General features: G+C 32.5%; 1 protein-coding gene across 1 annotated transcript in view; it reads right to left on the reverse strand.

Annotated features, from left to right (window-relative positions):
* Positions 1-5,292: 5,292 nt before the first annotated feature.
* LOC149806948 (orexin receptor type 2-like) overlaps positions 5,293-15,553 on the reverse strand; it is a 155,839-nt gene continuing 145,578 nt past the window's right edge. Inside the window, exon 6 of the mRNA XM_089940471.1 lies at positions 5,293-5,646. Coding sequence (XP_089796597.1) covers positions 5,426-5,646 — 221 coding nt within the window. The 3' untranslated portion in view covers positions 5,293-5,425. The remainder of the gene's footprint in view (positions 5,647-15,553) is intronic.

Here is a 15,553-nt window from a genome sequence, read left to right on the forward strand (position 1 = left end):
CTGTTGTGATGACTGGGGATCCTCAAGTGATAGACTTCTTTAGCTTGACATTGTCGTTTCAGTGTGGTTAGCAAAGTATCCCACAAATCGTTGATGAAACCCTTTGCTTTCTCCAACGGAACGTCGGACCTGGGTTTTTTTTTAATTTCACCGTGTACGTGTAGGCTGTGGTATTAAGTTTTCTAGAGGAATGCTTGATTGTCTCTCGGATGTTTTAGTAACATTCAAGATTTAGGGTGGTGAAGTTTGGTTGGGTGTAGACACTCTGGGTCATGATTCTGACTCACTCATGTCATCTTCAAAATTCCTGGCAAAAATTTGAATCAAGAGTTCACATACTGTACGAGGCGATAGGTCACATTTCTGCCCCTTATTTTTTCCTCTTTTCTCCACGAAATGATGCGATCGTTTCATCCTGACTGCTTAAAGTCAAATGACTACATATTAAACGCAATGGATCCCTATATCAATGTCAGACCAGTTTTTTCCTTATATTAAGGATCATTGTCTTCCCTCCCAGTGTGCATGTCACTCTCAAGGCGACCAGAACGATGAAAGAGCCAACACAGATCGAACTTCTGATCAAAGCTTTGCGAGGTGTCATACGAACGCTTTCGTCAGACACGCCGACGGATGTCTCCCCCTTCGTTCGAGATAAAAGTCAAGATACTTGCCATATCTGTCCGAACAAAGGGCATTCGGCTACAGAATGTCCAGACCGTCAAAGAAGCAAGACTTCTGCCAGAAGAGACAAAAGTCAACATACCTGTTATCATTGTCAAGAGAAAGGACATAGGTCCTCAACCGTCCTAAGAAACAACAGGAGCAAGAGGTAAAGATCGGTTCCGAATAGAAAGAAAAGGTGCCCTCCCAAAATGAAAAACCGAAACTCATGAGGAGAATGTGAGGAAACAGGAAAAACCTGTAAAAGTGAAGAAATTCAAAAAACAGAGAGTGAACAAATCCAAAGAATAAGTCTATGAACATTTTTAAAGTGTTATATTGTGAATTGGATTGTAAAATTTGTACCAGAATAGAACATATAGAAAACGTAAGTGTCTATTGGTTTTGATTATTTAGAAAAAGGACCTACACTCACGCACTCACATACAAACATTATGGGCCAAAAAAAGGTATTTTGAGTTTTAATTGAGTTTGGCAAGTTGAATACTATCCCTCTTCGAGAAATGTGAGTGGCCCTGAAAAAGACCGTTGGGTGTTTCTTTCCAGAAAAGAGAAACAATCTCAGGAACGGAAAGCAATCATATTTAACTGCATTAAGCCTTTGCCACGACCAAGGCTTACTTCTGGACTTGCTCCTGTCGATGATTTGGTAGGAATCACTTGGAAGGGTATCTCGGCCTAGTAACAGGGTTAGTCTGTTTGGCTCGGGAAGGTCTTTTCTCTTGGGTCGTATTAAAGAAGTCTGATACATTTGTTTCAGATTCCTTAACTCTGCCAAAATATCTAAGAGTACCGTCACCGTTTGCCTTTCACTGTCATCCTTCTCTGTTAGACCTTGTGTCTTCTCTGCTGCTTCTCATACATGTCGTTTCCTTCTTGCCTCTTCTTCCTCTCTCTGTTGCTGTTAAAGGAGAAACACTTGGTCTGCTTCTTTCTGCTGCTGTAATACAAAATCTCCAATTCTTCTTTCTGTCCTTGTGTAAGTCTTCGACGTGTGGTAAGGAAGGAGAAGGTGGCTAAGGTGACGGTACCGGAACAAATTATTGCGAAGAAGAGAGAAAATCCACTAAATCCCAATTAACATCAGTCTCTTCTGAAAGTAGGACCATGTTGACTTTGGTAGCCGCTTCTATACCATCGTTTGTCGTCTCCACGGCTGGTGCAGCCCAATTCATCGTCTTCTTAGTCTCTATCATGTTTGAAAACGCTGCCCCGCATTGATTCACTGCGTACAGACGCTAGCTCATCTATGTAGTGAATGTAACGTCAATGTCAGCTCTCTTCGAATTAGAATACAGACTCCACACTATGACTAAACTTCGTAACGCGTGTTATAATTGGTTAAAAAACGCAATCTGTTCCCATCTGCTCTTCCAATATAAATAACCCTGGTTCACTTCATTCCCTTCACCTGTTCTCGTCACAAGATGTGGACTAAAGCTGAATCATCTACACTCATAGCGTCGACTTACCCATGTATGTCAAATCTTCATGGAGAATCATCCGGATCACCGATTCTAACGTTTGGAAAAGAAGGATCTATGTGAAAAGACAAGGCTGCGTGAAGCGAGTCCTCATATATGGACCAGAAGTCAGAAGAAGTTCGAGGAATAGAAGAAGAACTATGCGATCTCCTCTATGCTAACGGAATGGTGTTAATATAAAAAGCAACTCCCCATTTCAGGGCCACCCATTCCCTCAAAAAGATAGTTATTATCTACTGCCTAAAACATGTTTTAGTTAATTTTATATTTTATGTTTGCCTTGAAAAAAATGAACTCTCTTGCCTAAAAACTTTTTAGTCGATTTTATATTTTAGGTGTGATAGATTTATGTTCATACATATATGTATATGTCCTAAGTCTATGTCCTAGCCCACTAAGCATTATTATTCGTATAGTTTATGAACTAGCTGAACGTACCCGTCTTCCGCTACCCAGGTTTTTACCCCGCTGTCACTGTTTGCTGTTTGGCCTAATTGAGGTCAACGCCTTGCAACACTGCTGCCAGTATACAGTACCGTGACGTCACCCACCTGTTCAATTTTTATTGTCCGTATACAGTCCCAACGTTTTGCAGCTATAAATTTTGTCGCAATACAGACCCAGGTTGTGCCTAGAAAGGTTGTCCCTATACAGGCTGAGGGATGTTTGTAATACTAATTCCCATTGTCGCTATAGTCCCCTCTAACACTACTATCGGAATCCTTTTGTATTCTGCTGCCAAAAGTATTGTTTCTCATAAAAAATAATAGGAATGTCATGTACCAAACTGTGACTTGTCCTAGTAACTAATACCAACCAACCAATGTTAATGTGCTTCAGATGTAGTCATTGTTTTAGTACATTTCAACTTTTTCATATACATTATATTTTACGACTTTATGTCTTAAACACGGTAATAGAAATGAGCTAAAACGAACAAGTTTTGTAAAATTGATTAAAATAATTTATTAAAAAGAACTTACGATATTGTGATTTAATTCCAAATAATCATAGAATTGCTAACACAAGTCCTAATAAGGCCTAAATTAAAATTGGTAGTATTCTAAATAATTTCAAAAGCTGAAGGTGTTGATGTGCCAGTAGTTACAGGTTGGCTTTAATGTACTAATATAACAATGACCTGAATTTTACTGATATGCCAACTGTGTTTTGTTGAATCATAGCAATATAATCCAAGATAGCCATACTTGAATTAGATATAATTCCAAATTAATGTCTGTCGAAGAATACATTAGATGAGCACATTGTGTTTACAGTTAATGAATCATTTCAATCAATGAATTACATCCCAAATAAAATACTAAAAACAAAATTAAGACAGATTCTGACTGAAGAACTTACATCACAAATGAATATTTTCTAGACAAACAAGATTGTAAAGCCTTCTACTTTACCTAGGTCACAATTAGCGTTTCCTAGAATAAACCTATTACTTAATTGTAACTTCCATTCTAGAAAAATCTTTATAAAACATCATAATAAAGAAATAGGTAAATACCATGATCTTGACTCAGACCAAGATAAATATGTATACTTCTATTGTTAAAGATCCTTATATTAAAATCACACTCACAGAGAAAATATTAGCTATGTATTATTTGTTTAAAGACTTTTTGTAAACAAACAAAAGAAACAAACAATGATCCAGGTCAGTTAGACAATGAAATTGACTTTTGCCAAGGTCAGGAACAAAATACTATTTTACATAACCCATTGCATATACTGAATATAAAACTAACAAACAGTGGAGATTAAATATACATACAATATATTGTTACAAACCTAAGCCTCAAACTATGTAACAGAAAGAAGCGAAACGATCACATTTAGTAACATCAACATATTATTGATTTCTCTACGATTGAAACTGAAACTTTGAAAGACATGAATTGTATTATCAATCATCACAAGTTCAAGCGAATAGAATGATGAGAATGAGTTCCAATAGTCTTAAATTCTGATATAACGCGATGAGACAATCCAGAATGTCCTTGAATGTGTTCACAAGAATTTTGAATAATATTTTATTCAAAGGTCAATAAGCACTTAGTAATTCCAAAGAGTACCTTAAATGAATAACTGCCCTCGAAGGATTCCAGTAGACTGGTATTATAACAGTAATTAATTATTTGTTTAGCAAGTATGTAAGTACACATTTTAATTATTCAGCTAGTGATATATGTAGTTTTGGTGTGAAGAGTGTATGTATACTGTAATTGCGAAAGTTATATTATTCTTGACACGATTGCTTTTGTTTTCTCCTTTTAAAACGTAACTAATTAATGTCACTAGTTACAACGTGCTTTTTTAAAATTCAGTTTAGATTCTGTATGGCTCCATTGTCTAATGTAATCTTGTATTTGTGTTTTCCAACAAAACAATACAATGTCTCAAAACTGATACATGTCCTACATCTGGTACTGATACAATATTACCTCGAAATCATCTTCCCAAACTTTGAAGCGCTTGCCTATATTTGAAAAGTCTTTTTTTTTTTTTTGGTTTCCTTGAAAATGAACAACAACTAAAACTAACTATTAATACATCACAGACAATGAAAAATAATTCCGCGTTGAATATTGTGGGAATCTACGTGCCACTTCTCGTGATTCTGCTGAATTTATACTTTATACGAGGCTTGAGGATGAAGTATCTTTAGTAGTACTTATATTGTGAGAAGAATCTCACCGGCTCGTTTTCAATTTCACGTTTCTATTTTAAAACACATCTGTAGCTTCCTCCTGCTTCAGTGGCTGACCATCTCCTGCTTCATAATGGAAGTCTTTAAAAAGCAGGGATACAAATTTTTCATTTCACGGTTGGGAATCTACCTGTCGATAAGTAGAACAAAAAGCTGGTTTGGACGATATATTTAAGCTATTACTGAAATCTTTGATGGATCACCTTTGTAAGAAATTTATACGTAACGGCAAATTCCGACATGAAATATCTCATGGACTATTCAACATGACGGCAAAGTGCTTTAAAGGGAAAGTGTTCTTCGTATATTATTATTAGAATCAGCTGATGATACACATATTTTCAACAATGGAAATGTATGCTTATATATGCATTATTACATTTAAAACAAAACAATCTTTCGATTCCCTTTGAATATAAGACAAAATATTTGTTCCCTCAGTCTCTTTACATTGAGTAAATTTCTAACATTTGCGAACGTAATGTAGATTGTATCTGTTTTAATCTTTGCAGGGCATGATCATTGTAAATGACCTTTACGTTTTATCCAAAGATGCAGTTTTCTTGGATTTCAGAGAATTAAGGTTCACCTGCTGTCTTGACGTGAGAGTGTTCATTGAGTACCTTTCCGTGGTTCTGTTCAGCTGAAAACTTCGGTGCCCACGATAGTTATAAATAGTGACTGGAACCTTTGCTCTTCTCCGGCACGGACTCCGACATGTGCGGATTGCAGAACGAAACTCCTGTCTGAATTTTGCTGTAATAAAGAGCAGAAAAGTTTTATAAACCTCTGTTTATTATTACTTTAAAGGTAATCTTCATCATCATAAACGCCGTCGACGTTATCGTTGCTGTCTCTTGTCAGTGGATTCAAGCCGAAGAACTAAAAACAGTAGAGGACTGAGTCATGCAAGTATTGACAGAAAATCTAATTAACATTAACTTTCCTTTCAATGTCTTTTTAGCCTTTGTAGGAGAGTAGGAATGACAAAATTTGACATTAATCTTATAACGCTGGTACAACTTAAAGCATTTCAGGAAGATGACACTTTCATGAAACGAAAAAGTAAGAATTTGTATGGTGTCCTGTTGTTTTCTTAAAACCACGGAAAACTACACTTTATGAAGGATACGTACAATCTGAATATTTTTGGTTCCGTTTTAATGACTTCCGAAACAAAAATATAGAAGTTACATTTATATAAATATGAATTAGTCAAGGAATATATCACACAAGCGATGAGAAATATATTCATACCGAAGGGCAAATGTAAAATTCATGGATACAAATTGTACAGGCAAGCATTACAAATACGTTTTAACGGTGGTGTATATCGTATAAACAAACTGCTGTGCTGTGAGAGTGGGAACGGGACAGAGGTGGCACACGCATTAATTTTAAAACGATATTGAAATAAATAACATCTGAAGAAAAAAAGTTTTATGAAGAGAAAGGGGGTTCGTAACGTTAAACTTAGAGATTTGCTGTTTCCCGGAAAGGCTTAGCAGAACACCAATAAGGCTTGACTGTTGAAGTATTTCACTCAAAATCAAGCCGAAAATTGTTTCAACGTTGTACCAGATCTAAATAAGATAAATACTCACACCAATTACAAATCAACTAACAGTGCCCCGTATAAAGCAAGCAAAAACATCAAAATGAAGTCTTGTTACTTCAGTTTTGCTACCTGATAAATAATTCATTTAGAACAAATTAATTGAATACAAATTAAAGTCAGGCAATTAAATTTAGGTGATCAAGTTTCAGGAAGACTTTATAACTAAAAGGAGGGAGATAATGCGAGCTGTCTTACAAACAAGAGTTATCTTCATAAGACTAAATTGCTGCAAATATTGTATTTGCCTTAAAAAAAATTAGCGGTAACAAACATGTGCTACTGAAATAGAAACAACAATGCAATGAACAATTTAGCAGTTCAAATGTATATATATATATATATATATATATATATATATATATATATATATATATATATATATATATATATATATATATATATATATATATATATATATATATATATATATATATATATATATATATATATTACTGATTGAAATTAAACAAAGGAAATGAAGATACAACAAACTACAAAATATTTAAAATTAAGCATATACGAACTGATGTCAGAAAGGAAATGAAAATGAAATCCAAATACAATCAAAGACATTAAAATAGTATCACAGTGGCGGAAAGGCTGTACTCAAGCACGAATTGCACGTGAATATGAACAAAAAATGGTCAATAGAATTTTGGAGTATTTGTAATAGAAAATTAAGCAGAACAGTATATGTATTTCAAGTATGGCTTCCTAAATCCTCAAAATTATTAGATGACATCAATGCCTATGTCGTTATGTAACAATCGCATAAATCTAGAAGTGATTTAAAGTGTAAATTTTCAATGACACCATACACATAATGATAATCGTCATTTTATATGTTTATTTTTTTTAAACTGGAATAAAACATTGTTGGGTGGGTAAAAGTGTTGAAATAAACCTTTCGAATTTATCGGTGTATTCGTTTAAACTGTGTATTCGGAAAACGTCTTAGTGTGTTCAGTGTAAACGTTTCATTACCCAAATCATTAGCGCTTATTTGGGAAACAGGTATTTCAGGATATTTTGTATCAAAGTTGCTTGTAAATATCTGCGCTGAATAGAAATATGAAAAGAGATAAGACAAAATCAAAAAGGTCTATAATTAGTTGTGCTGAAAATATTGTCATACTTTCTAGATAATGTCATTTCAGTTTCATTTTAGTGAGACACACTCATGTTTTCTGATCGATACATTTTTATATTTGTGTGTAATGATTGCAAAACGCGACATTGGTTCCATATAATTGAAATCAAACATTATTTTAACCAGCTAAACCAAACATGTGCATTCCTCTAGTTTAAATACAGCATTTTCTATGCGTCGAATTAATGTAGTTAGGAATTCCAATCTTTATTCGACCCGTATTAGAAGATCTCCGCGTGATGGTCATGAAGAACAATAGAAGAGCATTACCGTAAGTTGTTTTAAAAAGCAGAACACATTTTAGGCATAAGGTTTGCAAAGCGTTTCGCTTTTAATACAAAAAAATGTAAAACTGTTGACACGGATAAAGTGTATATATTAGAACATTCCATAGGTGAGCAGAGTCAAACAATGTTCTTTTGAGCCGATGTCTTTCAGACTATTCTGTAGCTGAACTGTATAACAGGAGCCCTTTTTAAGTGACGAGTATTTAACTTTCTTTACATACTATAGATAAATTGTTTCAACAAATGCTCTTTTAAACCACCAAGCGACGTGCTGTACAAACATTATTTGGGTGAAATGTGCCAACAGTTGTTCTTTTGAGCCTAGAAGTGCATATCAGAGTATTGTGTGGGCGAAACTTTCGACGAACGTTTCTTTCAATGCACGAAGTGTTTCAGAACATTATTCACGTAGACCATATGAATGAATGTTCTTTTGAGCCTTATAACAAACTGCTTTTGAGACAATTTTGTAGGTGAAACGTGTCAACCGATGTTTTTCTAAGCCTTTTACATAGGTTTCCGAAGCTATAGCAACAATCGGTCCTGTTAGTAAATTGGCATTAATGGTAACATTCCAAATGAAAGCATATATTTACAGTCTCCATTAAAGAATAAAATACATCAAACATAAATGTATTTAATTTAGATTGTTGTAATGAATATGAATTATATATATATATATATATATATATATATAGATATATATATATATATATATATATATATATATATATATATATATATATATATATATATATATATATATATATATATATATATATATATGAATATAATATATCTATATTTATATCTCTATCTATCTATCTATCTATACTTCTACCTCTATCTATCTATCTATATTTATATCTTCATCTATCAATCTATCTATATTTATATCTCTATCTATCTATCTATATTTATATCCTTATCTATCTATCTATATTTATATCTCTATCAATCTATCTATATTTATATCTCTATCTATCTATCTATCTATCTATCTATCTATCTATAATTATATCTCTATCTATCTATCTCTATCTCTATCTATCTATCTATCTATATTTATATCTCTATCAATCTATCTATATTTATATCTCTATCTATCTATCTATCTATCTATCTATCTATCTATCTATCTATCTATCTATATTTATATCTCTATCTATCTATCTATATTTCTATCTCCATCTATCTATCTATATTTATCTCTATCTATCTATCCATCTATCTATCTATCCCTATTTATATCTCTATCTATATATCCATCTATCTATCTATATTTATATCTCTATCTATCTATCTATATTTATATCTCTATCTATCTATCTATCTATCCATCCATCTATCTATCTATATTTATATCTCTATCCATCTATCCATCTATCTATCTATCCCTATTTATATCTCTATCTATATATCCATCTATCTATATTTATATCTCTAATTATCTATCCATATTAATATCTCTATCTATCTATCTATCTATCTATCTATCTCTATCTCTATCTATCTATCTATCTATATTTATATCTCTATCTATATTTATATCTCTATCTATCAATATTTATATCTCTATCTATATTTATATATCTATCTATCTATATTTATATCTCTATCTATCTATAATTATATATTTATCTATCTATTTATCTATTTATATATATATATATATATATATATATATATATATATATATATATATATATATATATATATATATATATCTTTATCTCTCTCTATATATCTATCTACCTATCTTTATGTCTCTCTGTCTATCTATCTATCTTTATATCTCTCTCTATCTATCTATCTATCTATAAATCTATCATTATATCTTTCTCTCTCTATATATCTATCTTTATATATCTCTCTATCTATCTTTATATCTCCCTCTTTCTATCTATCTACCTATCTTTATATCTCTCTATCTATCTATCTATCTGTCTTTAATCTCTCTCTCTATCTATCTACCTTTATATCTCTCTCTCTATCTATCTATTTTCATATCTCTCTCTCCATCTGTCTATCTATCTTTATATCTCTCTCTATCTATCTTTATATATATATATATATATATATATATATATATATATATATATATATATATATATATATATATATCTTTATAGCTCTCTCTCTCTATCTACCTTTATATCTCTGTCTCTATCTATCCATCTTAATATCTCTCTCTATCTATGTATCTTTATATCTCTCTCTATCTATCTCTATATCTCTCTCTCTATCTATCTTTATATATCTCTATATCTATCGATCTTTATATCTCTCTCTTTCTATCTTTATGTCTCTCTCTCTATCTATCTATTTTTATATCTCTCTATCTATCTGTCTATCTTTAAATATCTTTCTAGCTATCTATCTTTATGTATATCTTTCTAGCTATCTATCTTTATGTATATCTTTCTCTATCTATCTTTATCTCTCTCTATATATCTATCTATCTTTATCCCTCTCTATCTATCTATCATTATCTCTATCTATCTATCTTTATCTCTCTCTTTCTCTCTATCTATGAATCTGTATCTCTCTCTCTATCTTTATCTGTCTCTCTCAATCTATCTATCTTTATATCTCTCTCTCTATCTACGTATATATGCATCTCTCTCTCTCTATCTATCTATCTTTATATCTCTCTCTATCTTTCCATATCTCTCTCTATCTTTCTTTATCTCTCTCTCTATCTTTATATATATATATATATCTATTTATCTATCTTTACCTCTCTCTCTCTATCTCTCTCTATCTATCTATCTTTATATCTCTCTCTTTTTCTATCTATCTAACTTTATATATCTTTCTCTATCTATCATTATATATATCTCTCTCTATCTTTATATATATATATATATATATATATATATATATATATATATATACATACATATATATCTTTCTCTCTATCTATCTATCTTGATATCTCTCTATTTTTCTATCTCTCTCTCTCTCTATCTTTCTGTCTCTCTATCTCTCTCTCTATCTATCTATCTTTCTATCTCTCTCTCTATCTTTCTATGTCTCTATCTATCTTTCTATCTCTCTCTCTCTCTATCTTTCTATCTCTATCTATCTCTCTTTCCATCTCTCTCTATCTATCTCTCTCTATATCTATCCCTCTATCTGTATCTTTCTATCTTTCTCTCTCTCTCTATCTATCTCTCTATCTTCTATCTCTCTCTATCTATCTCTCTATCTTTCTATCTCTCTCTATCTATCTATCTCTATCTCTCTATCTATCTTTCTATCTCTCTCTCTCTCTATCTATCTCTCTTTCCATCTCTCTCTATCTATCTCTCTCTATATCTATCCCTCTGTCTGTATCTTTCTATCTTTCTCTCTCTCTATCTATCTCTCTATCTTTCTATCTCTCTCTCTATCTATCTATCTCTATCTCTATCTATCTATCTATCTTTCTATCTCTCTCTATAAATCTCTCTATCTTTCTATCTCTATCTATCTCTCTATCTTTCTATCTCTCTCTATCTATCTTTCTATCTTTCTATCTCTCTCCATCTATCTATCTTTCTATCTCTCTCTCTATCTTTCTATCTCTCTATCCATCTATCTTTCTATCTCTCTCTCTATCTATCTATCTTTCTATCTCTCTCTATCTATCTATCTTTCTATCTCTCTCTCTCTCTTTCTATCTCTCTCTCTATCTATCTTTCTATCTCTCCCTCTATCTATCTATCTTTCTATCTCTCTCTCTATCTATCTATCTTTCTATCTCTCTCTCTATCTTTCTTTCTATCTTTCTGTCTCTCTCTCTATCTATCTTTCTAGCTTTATATCTTTCTATCTCTATTTCTCTCTATCTCTATCTATCTTTCTATCTCTCTCTCTCTTTCTCTAGTCTGTTTTCGTATATGCCTCCAGTGATTTACCGTGATTTCTGTGATCAGATCGATGATGTTATACTGATCATACTACTTGGTGGTTTAAATGATATATCGGAACGTTTAGAATTTGAGGCATGGATAAATATGATCAGACTATCTACCAAGTATTTCATTAAGATAAAGGATATTATGTATTCGATTCAATAGAGAACTCACTCAGAATATAAGGAAAGAAATACTAGTACTGGATTGCAAAGCGATTAGGAAACTAACTATTTTTGCTGTGAAGATACATTTTCAAATGTTCTATTGTATATATATATATATCTATCTAGTTTAGTAATGATTTTAATTTATTTATTCGTTTGCTATTGGAAATAATTTAATAAGCAACGAATCCACTATTTTTGTGATTCTATCTATTTGAATGCATTTCTTTTCTGTCTTAAAATCTTCAGAAAATGGAGGAATAAAAGAGTATCATCATCATCATCATCATCTATCTTCCTATCTCTCTCTATTTATTTCTCTCTATATATCCCTATCTGTCTTTCTATCTCTCTATCTCCCTATCTATCTTTCAACCTCTCTATCTATCTTTCTATCTTTCTATCTCTCTATCTATCGTACTATCTTTCTATCTCTCTATCCATCTTTCTATCTTTCTATCTCTCTATCTATCTTTCTATCTCTCTATCTATCTTTCTATCTCTCTATCTATCTTCCTATCTCTCTATCTATCTTCCTATCTCTCTATCTCCCTATATATCTTTCCATCTCTCCCTCTCTCTATCTCTATCTATCTTTCTATCTCTCTATCTCTATCTATCTTTCTATCTCTCTATCTCTATCTATCTTTCTATCTCTCACTCTATCTCTATCTCTCTTTCAATCTCTCTCTATTTCTATCTATCTTTCTATCTCTCACTCTCTCTATCTATCTTTCTATCTGTCTCTCTCTCTATCTTTCCATCTCTCTATATCTATCTTTCTATCTCTCTATATCAATCTTACTATCTCTCTCTCTCTTTCTATCTTTCTATCTCTCTCTCTTTCTATCTCACTCTCTTTCTATCTTTCTATCTCTCTCCTTCTATCTTTCTAGCTCTCTCTCTTTCTATCTTTCGATCTCTCTCTCTCTTTCTATCTTTCTACCGCTCTCTCTCTTTCTATCTTTCTATCTTTCTATCTCTCTCTCTCTTTCTATCTTTGTATCTCTCTCTCTCTCTTTCTATCATTCTATCTCTCTCTCTTTCTATCTTTCAATCTCTCTCTCTTTCTATCTTTCTTTCTCTCTCTCTCTTTCTATCTTTCTCTCTCTCTTTCTACCTTTCTCTCTCTTTATCTTTCAAGCTTTCTATCTCTCTCTTTTTGTATATTTCTATCTCTCTCTCTCTTTCTATCATTCTATCTCTCTCTCTTTCTATCTTTCTATCTCTCCCTTTCTATCTTTCTATCTCTACCTCTCTCTTTCTATCTTTCTATCTCTACCTGTCTCTTTCTATCTTTCTATCTCTACCTCTCTTTCTCTCTTTCTATCTCTACCTCTCTCTTTTCATCTTTCTATCTATCTCTCTCTTTCTATCTTTCTATCTCTCTCTTTCTATCTTTCTATCTCTCTCTCTTTCTATCTTTCTATCTCTCTCTCTTTCTATTTTTCTATCTCTCTCTCTTCCTATCTCTCTCTCTTTCTATCTTTCTATCTCTCTCTCTCTTTCTATCTTTCTATCTCTCGCTCTCTCTTTCTATCCTTCTACCGCTCTCTCTCTTTCTATCTTTCTGTCTTTCTATCTCTCTCTCTCTTTCTATCTTTGTATCTCTCTCTTTCTATCATTCTATCTCTCTCTCTCTCTTTCTATCTTTCTTTCTCTCTCTCTCTCTATCTTTCTCTCTCTATCTTTCTATCTTTCTCTCTCTACCTTTCTATCTTTCTCTCTCCCTCTTTCTATCTCTCTCTCTTTCTATCTCTCTCTATCTTTCTCTCTTTCTATCTCTCTCTTTCTCTCTTTCTATCGCTCTCTCTCTTTCTCTTTTTCTATCTCTCTATCTTTCTATCTTTCTATCTCTCTCTCTTTCTATCTTTCTATCTCTCCCTCTTTCTATATTTCTATCTCTCTCTCTTTCTATCTTTCTCTCTCTCTCTTTCTATCTTTCTATCTCTCTCTCTGTCTCTCTTTCTATCTTTCTATCTCTCTCTTTTTCTATCTTTCCATCTCTCTCTCTCTTTCTATCTTTCTCTCTATCTCTCTCTCTTTCTATTTTTCTATCTCTCTCTCTTTCTGTCTTTGTATCTCTCTCTCTCTTTCTATCTTCGTATCTCTCTCTCTTTCTATCTTTCTATCTCTCTCTCTTTCTATCTTTCTATCTCTCTCTCTTTCTGTCTTTGTATCTCTCTCTCTCTTTCTATCTTCGTATCTCTCTCTCTTTCTATCTTTCTATCTCTCTCTCTTTCTATCTTTCTATCTCTCTCTCTGTTTCTATCTTTCGATCTCTCTCTCTCTTTCTATCTTTCTATCTCTCTCTCTTTCAATCTTTCTATCTCTCTCTCTTTCTATCTTTATATCTCTCTCTCTTTCTATCTTTCTATCTCTCTCTCTTTCTATCTTTCTATCTCTCTCTCTTTCTATCTTTCTATCTCTACCTCTCTTTCTATCTTTCTATCTCTACCTCTCTTTCTATCTTTCTATCTCTACCTCTCTTTCTATCTTTCTATCTCTACCTCTCTCTTTCTATCTTTCTATCTCTACCTCTTTCTTTCTATCTTTCTATCTCTACCTCTCTCTTTCTCTCTTTCTATCTCTACCTCTCTCTTTCCATCTTTCTATCTATCTCTCTCTTTCTATCTTTCTCTCTTTGTATCTCTCTCTTTCTATCTTTCTATCTCTCTCTCTTTCTATCTTTATATCTCTCTCTCTTTCTATCTTTCTATCTCTCTCTCTTTCTATCTTTCTATCTCTACCTCTCTTTCTATCTTTCTATCTCTACCTCTCTTTCTATCTTTCTATCTCTACCTCTCTTTCTATCTTTCTATCTCTACCTCTCTCTTTCTATCTTTCTATCTCTACCTCTTTCTTTCTATCTTTCTATCTCTACCTCTCTCTTTCTCTCTTTCTATCTCTACCTCTCTCTTTCCATCTTTCTATCTATCTCTCTCTTTCTATCTTTCTCTCTTTCTATCTCTCTCTTTCTATCTTTCTATCTGTCTCTCTTTCTCTCTTTCTATCTCTCTCTCTTTCTATCTTTCTATCTCTCTCTTTCTATCTTTCTATCTCTCTCTCTCTTTCTATCTTTCTATCTCTCTCTCTATCTTTCTATCTCTCTCTCTATCTCTCTGTCTTTCTATCTCTCTCTCTATCTCTATCTTTCTATCTCTCTCTCTCTCTATCTCTCTATCTTTCTATCTCTCTCTCTCTCTATCTTTCTATCTTTCTATCTCTGTCTCTATCTTTCTATCTTTCTATCTATCTCTCTATCTTTCTATCTTTCTATCTCTCTCTCTATCTTTCTATCTTTCTATCTCTCTCTCTCTATCTTTCTATCTTTCTATCTCTCTCTCTATCTTTCTATCTTTCTATCTCTCTCTCTATCTTTCTATCTCTCTCTATCTTTCTATCTCTCTCTCTATCTTTCTTTCTATCTTTGTATCTCTCTATCTATCTTTCTATCTTTGTATCTCTCTATCTATCTTTCTATCTTTGTATATCTCTCTATCTCTCTATCTATGTTTCTATCTTTCTATCTCTCTCTATCT

The sequence above is a fragment of the Sinohyriopsis cumingii genome, chromosome 1 (assembly GCF_028554795.1).
Source record: "Sinohyriopsis cumingii isolate HCF-2022 chromosome 1, ASM2855479v2, whole genome shotgun sequence".
Classification (NCBI taxonomy): domain Eukaryota; kingdom Metazoa; phylum Mollusca; class Bivalvia; order Unionida; family Unionidae; genus Sinohyriopsis; species Sinohyriopsis cumingii.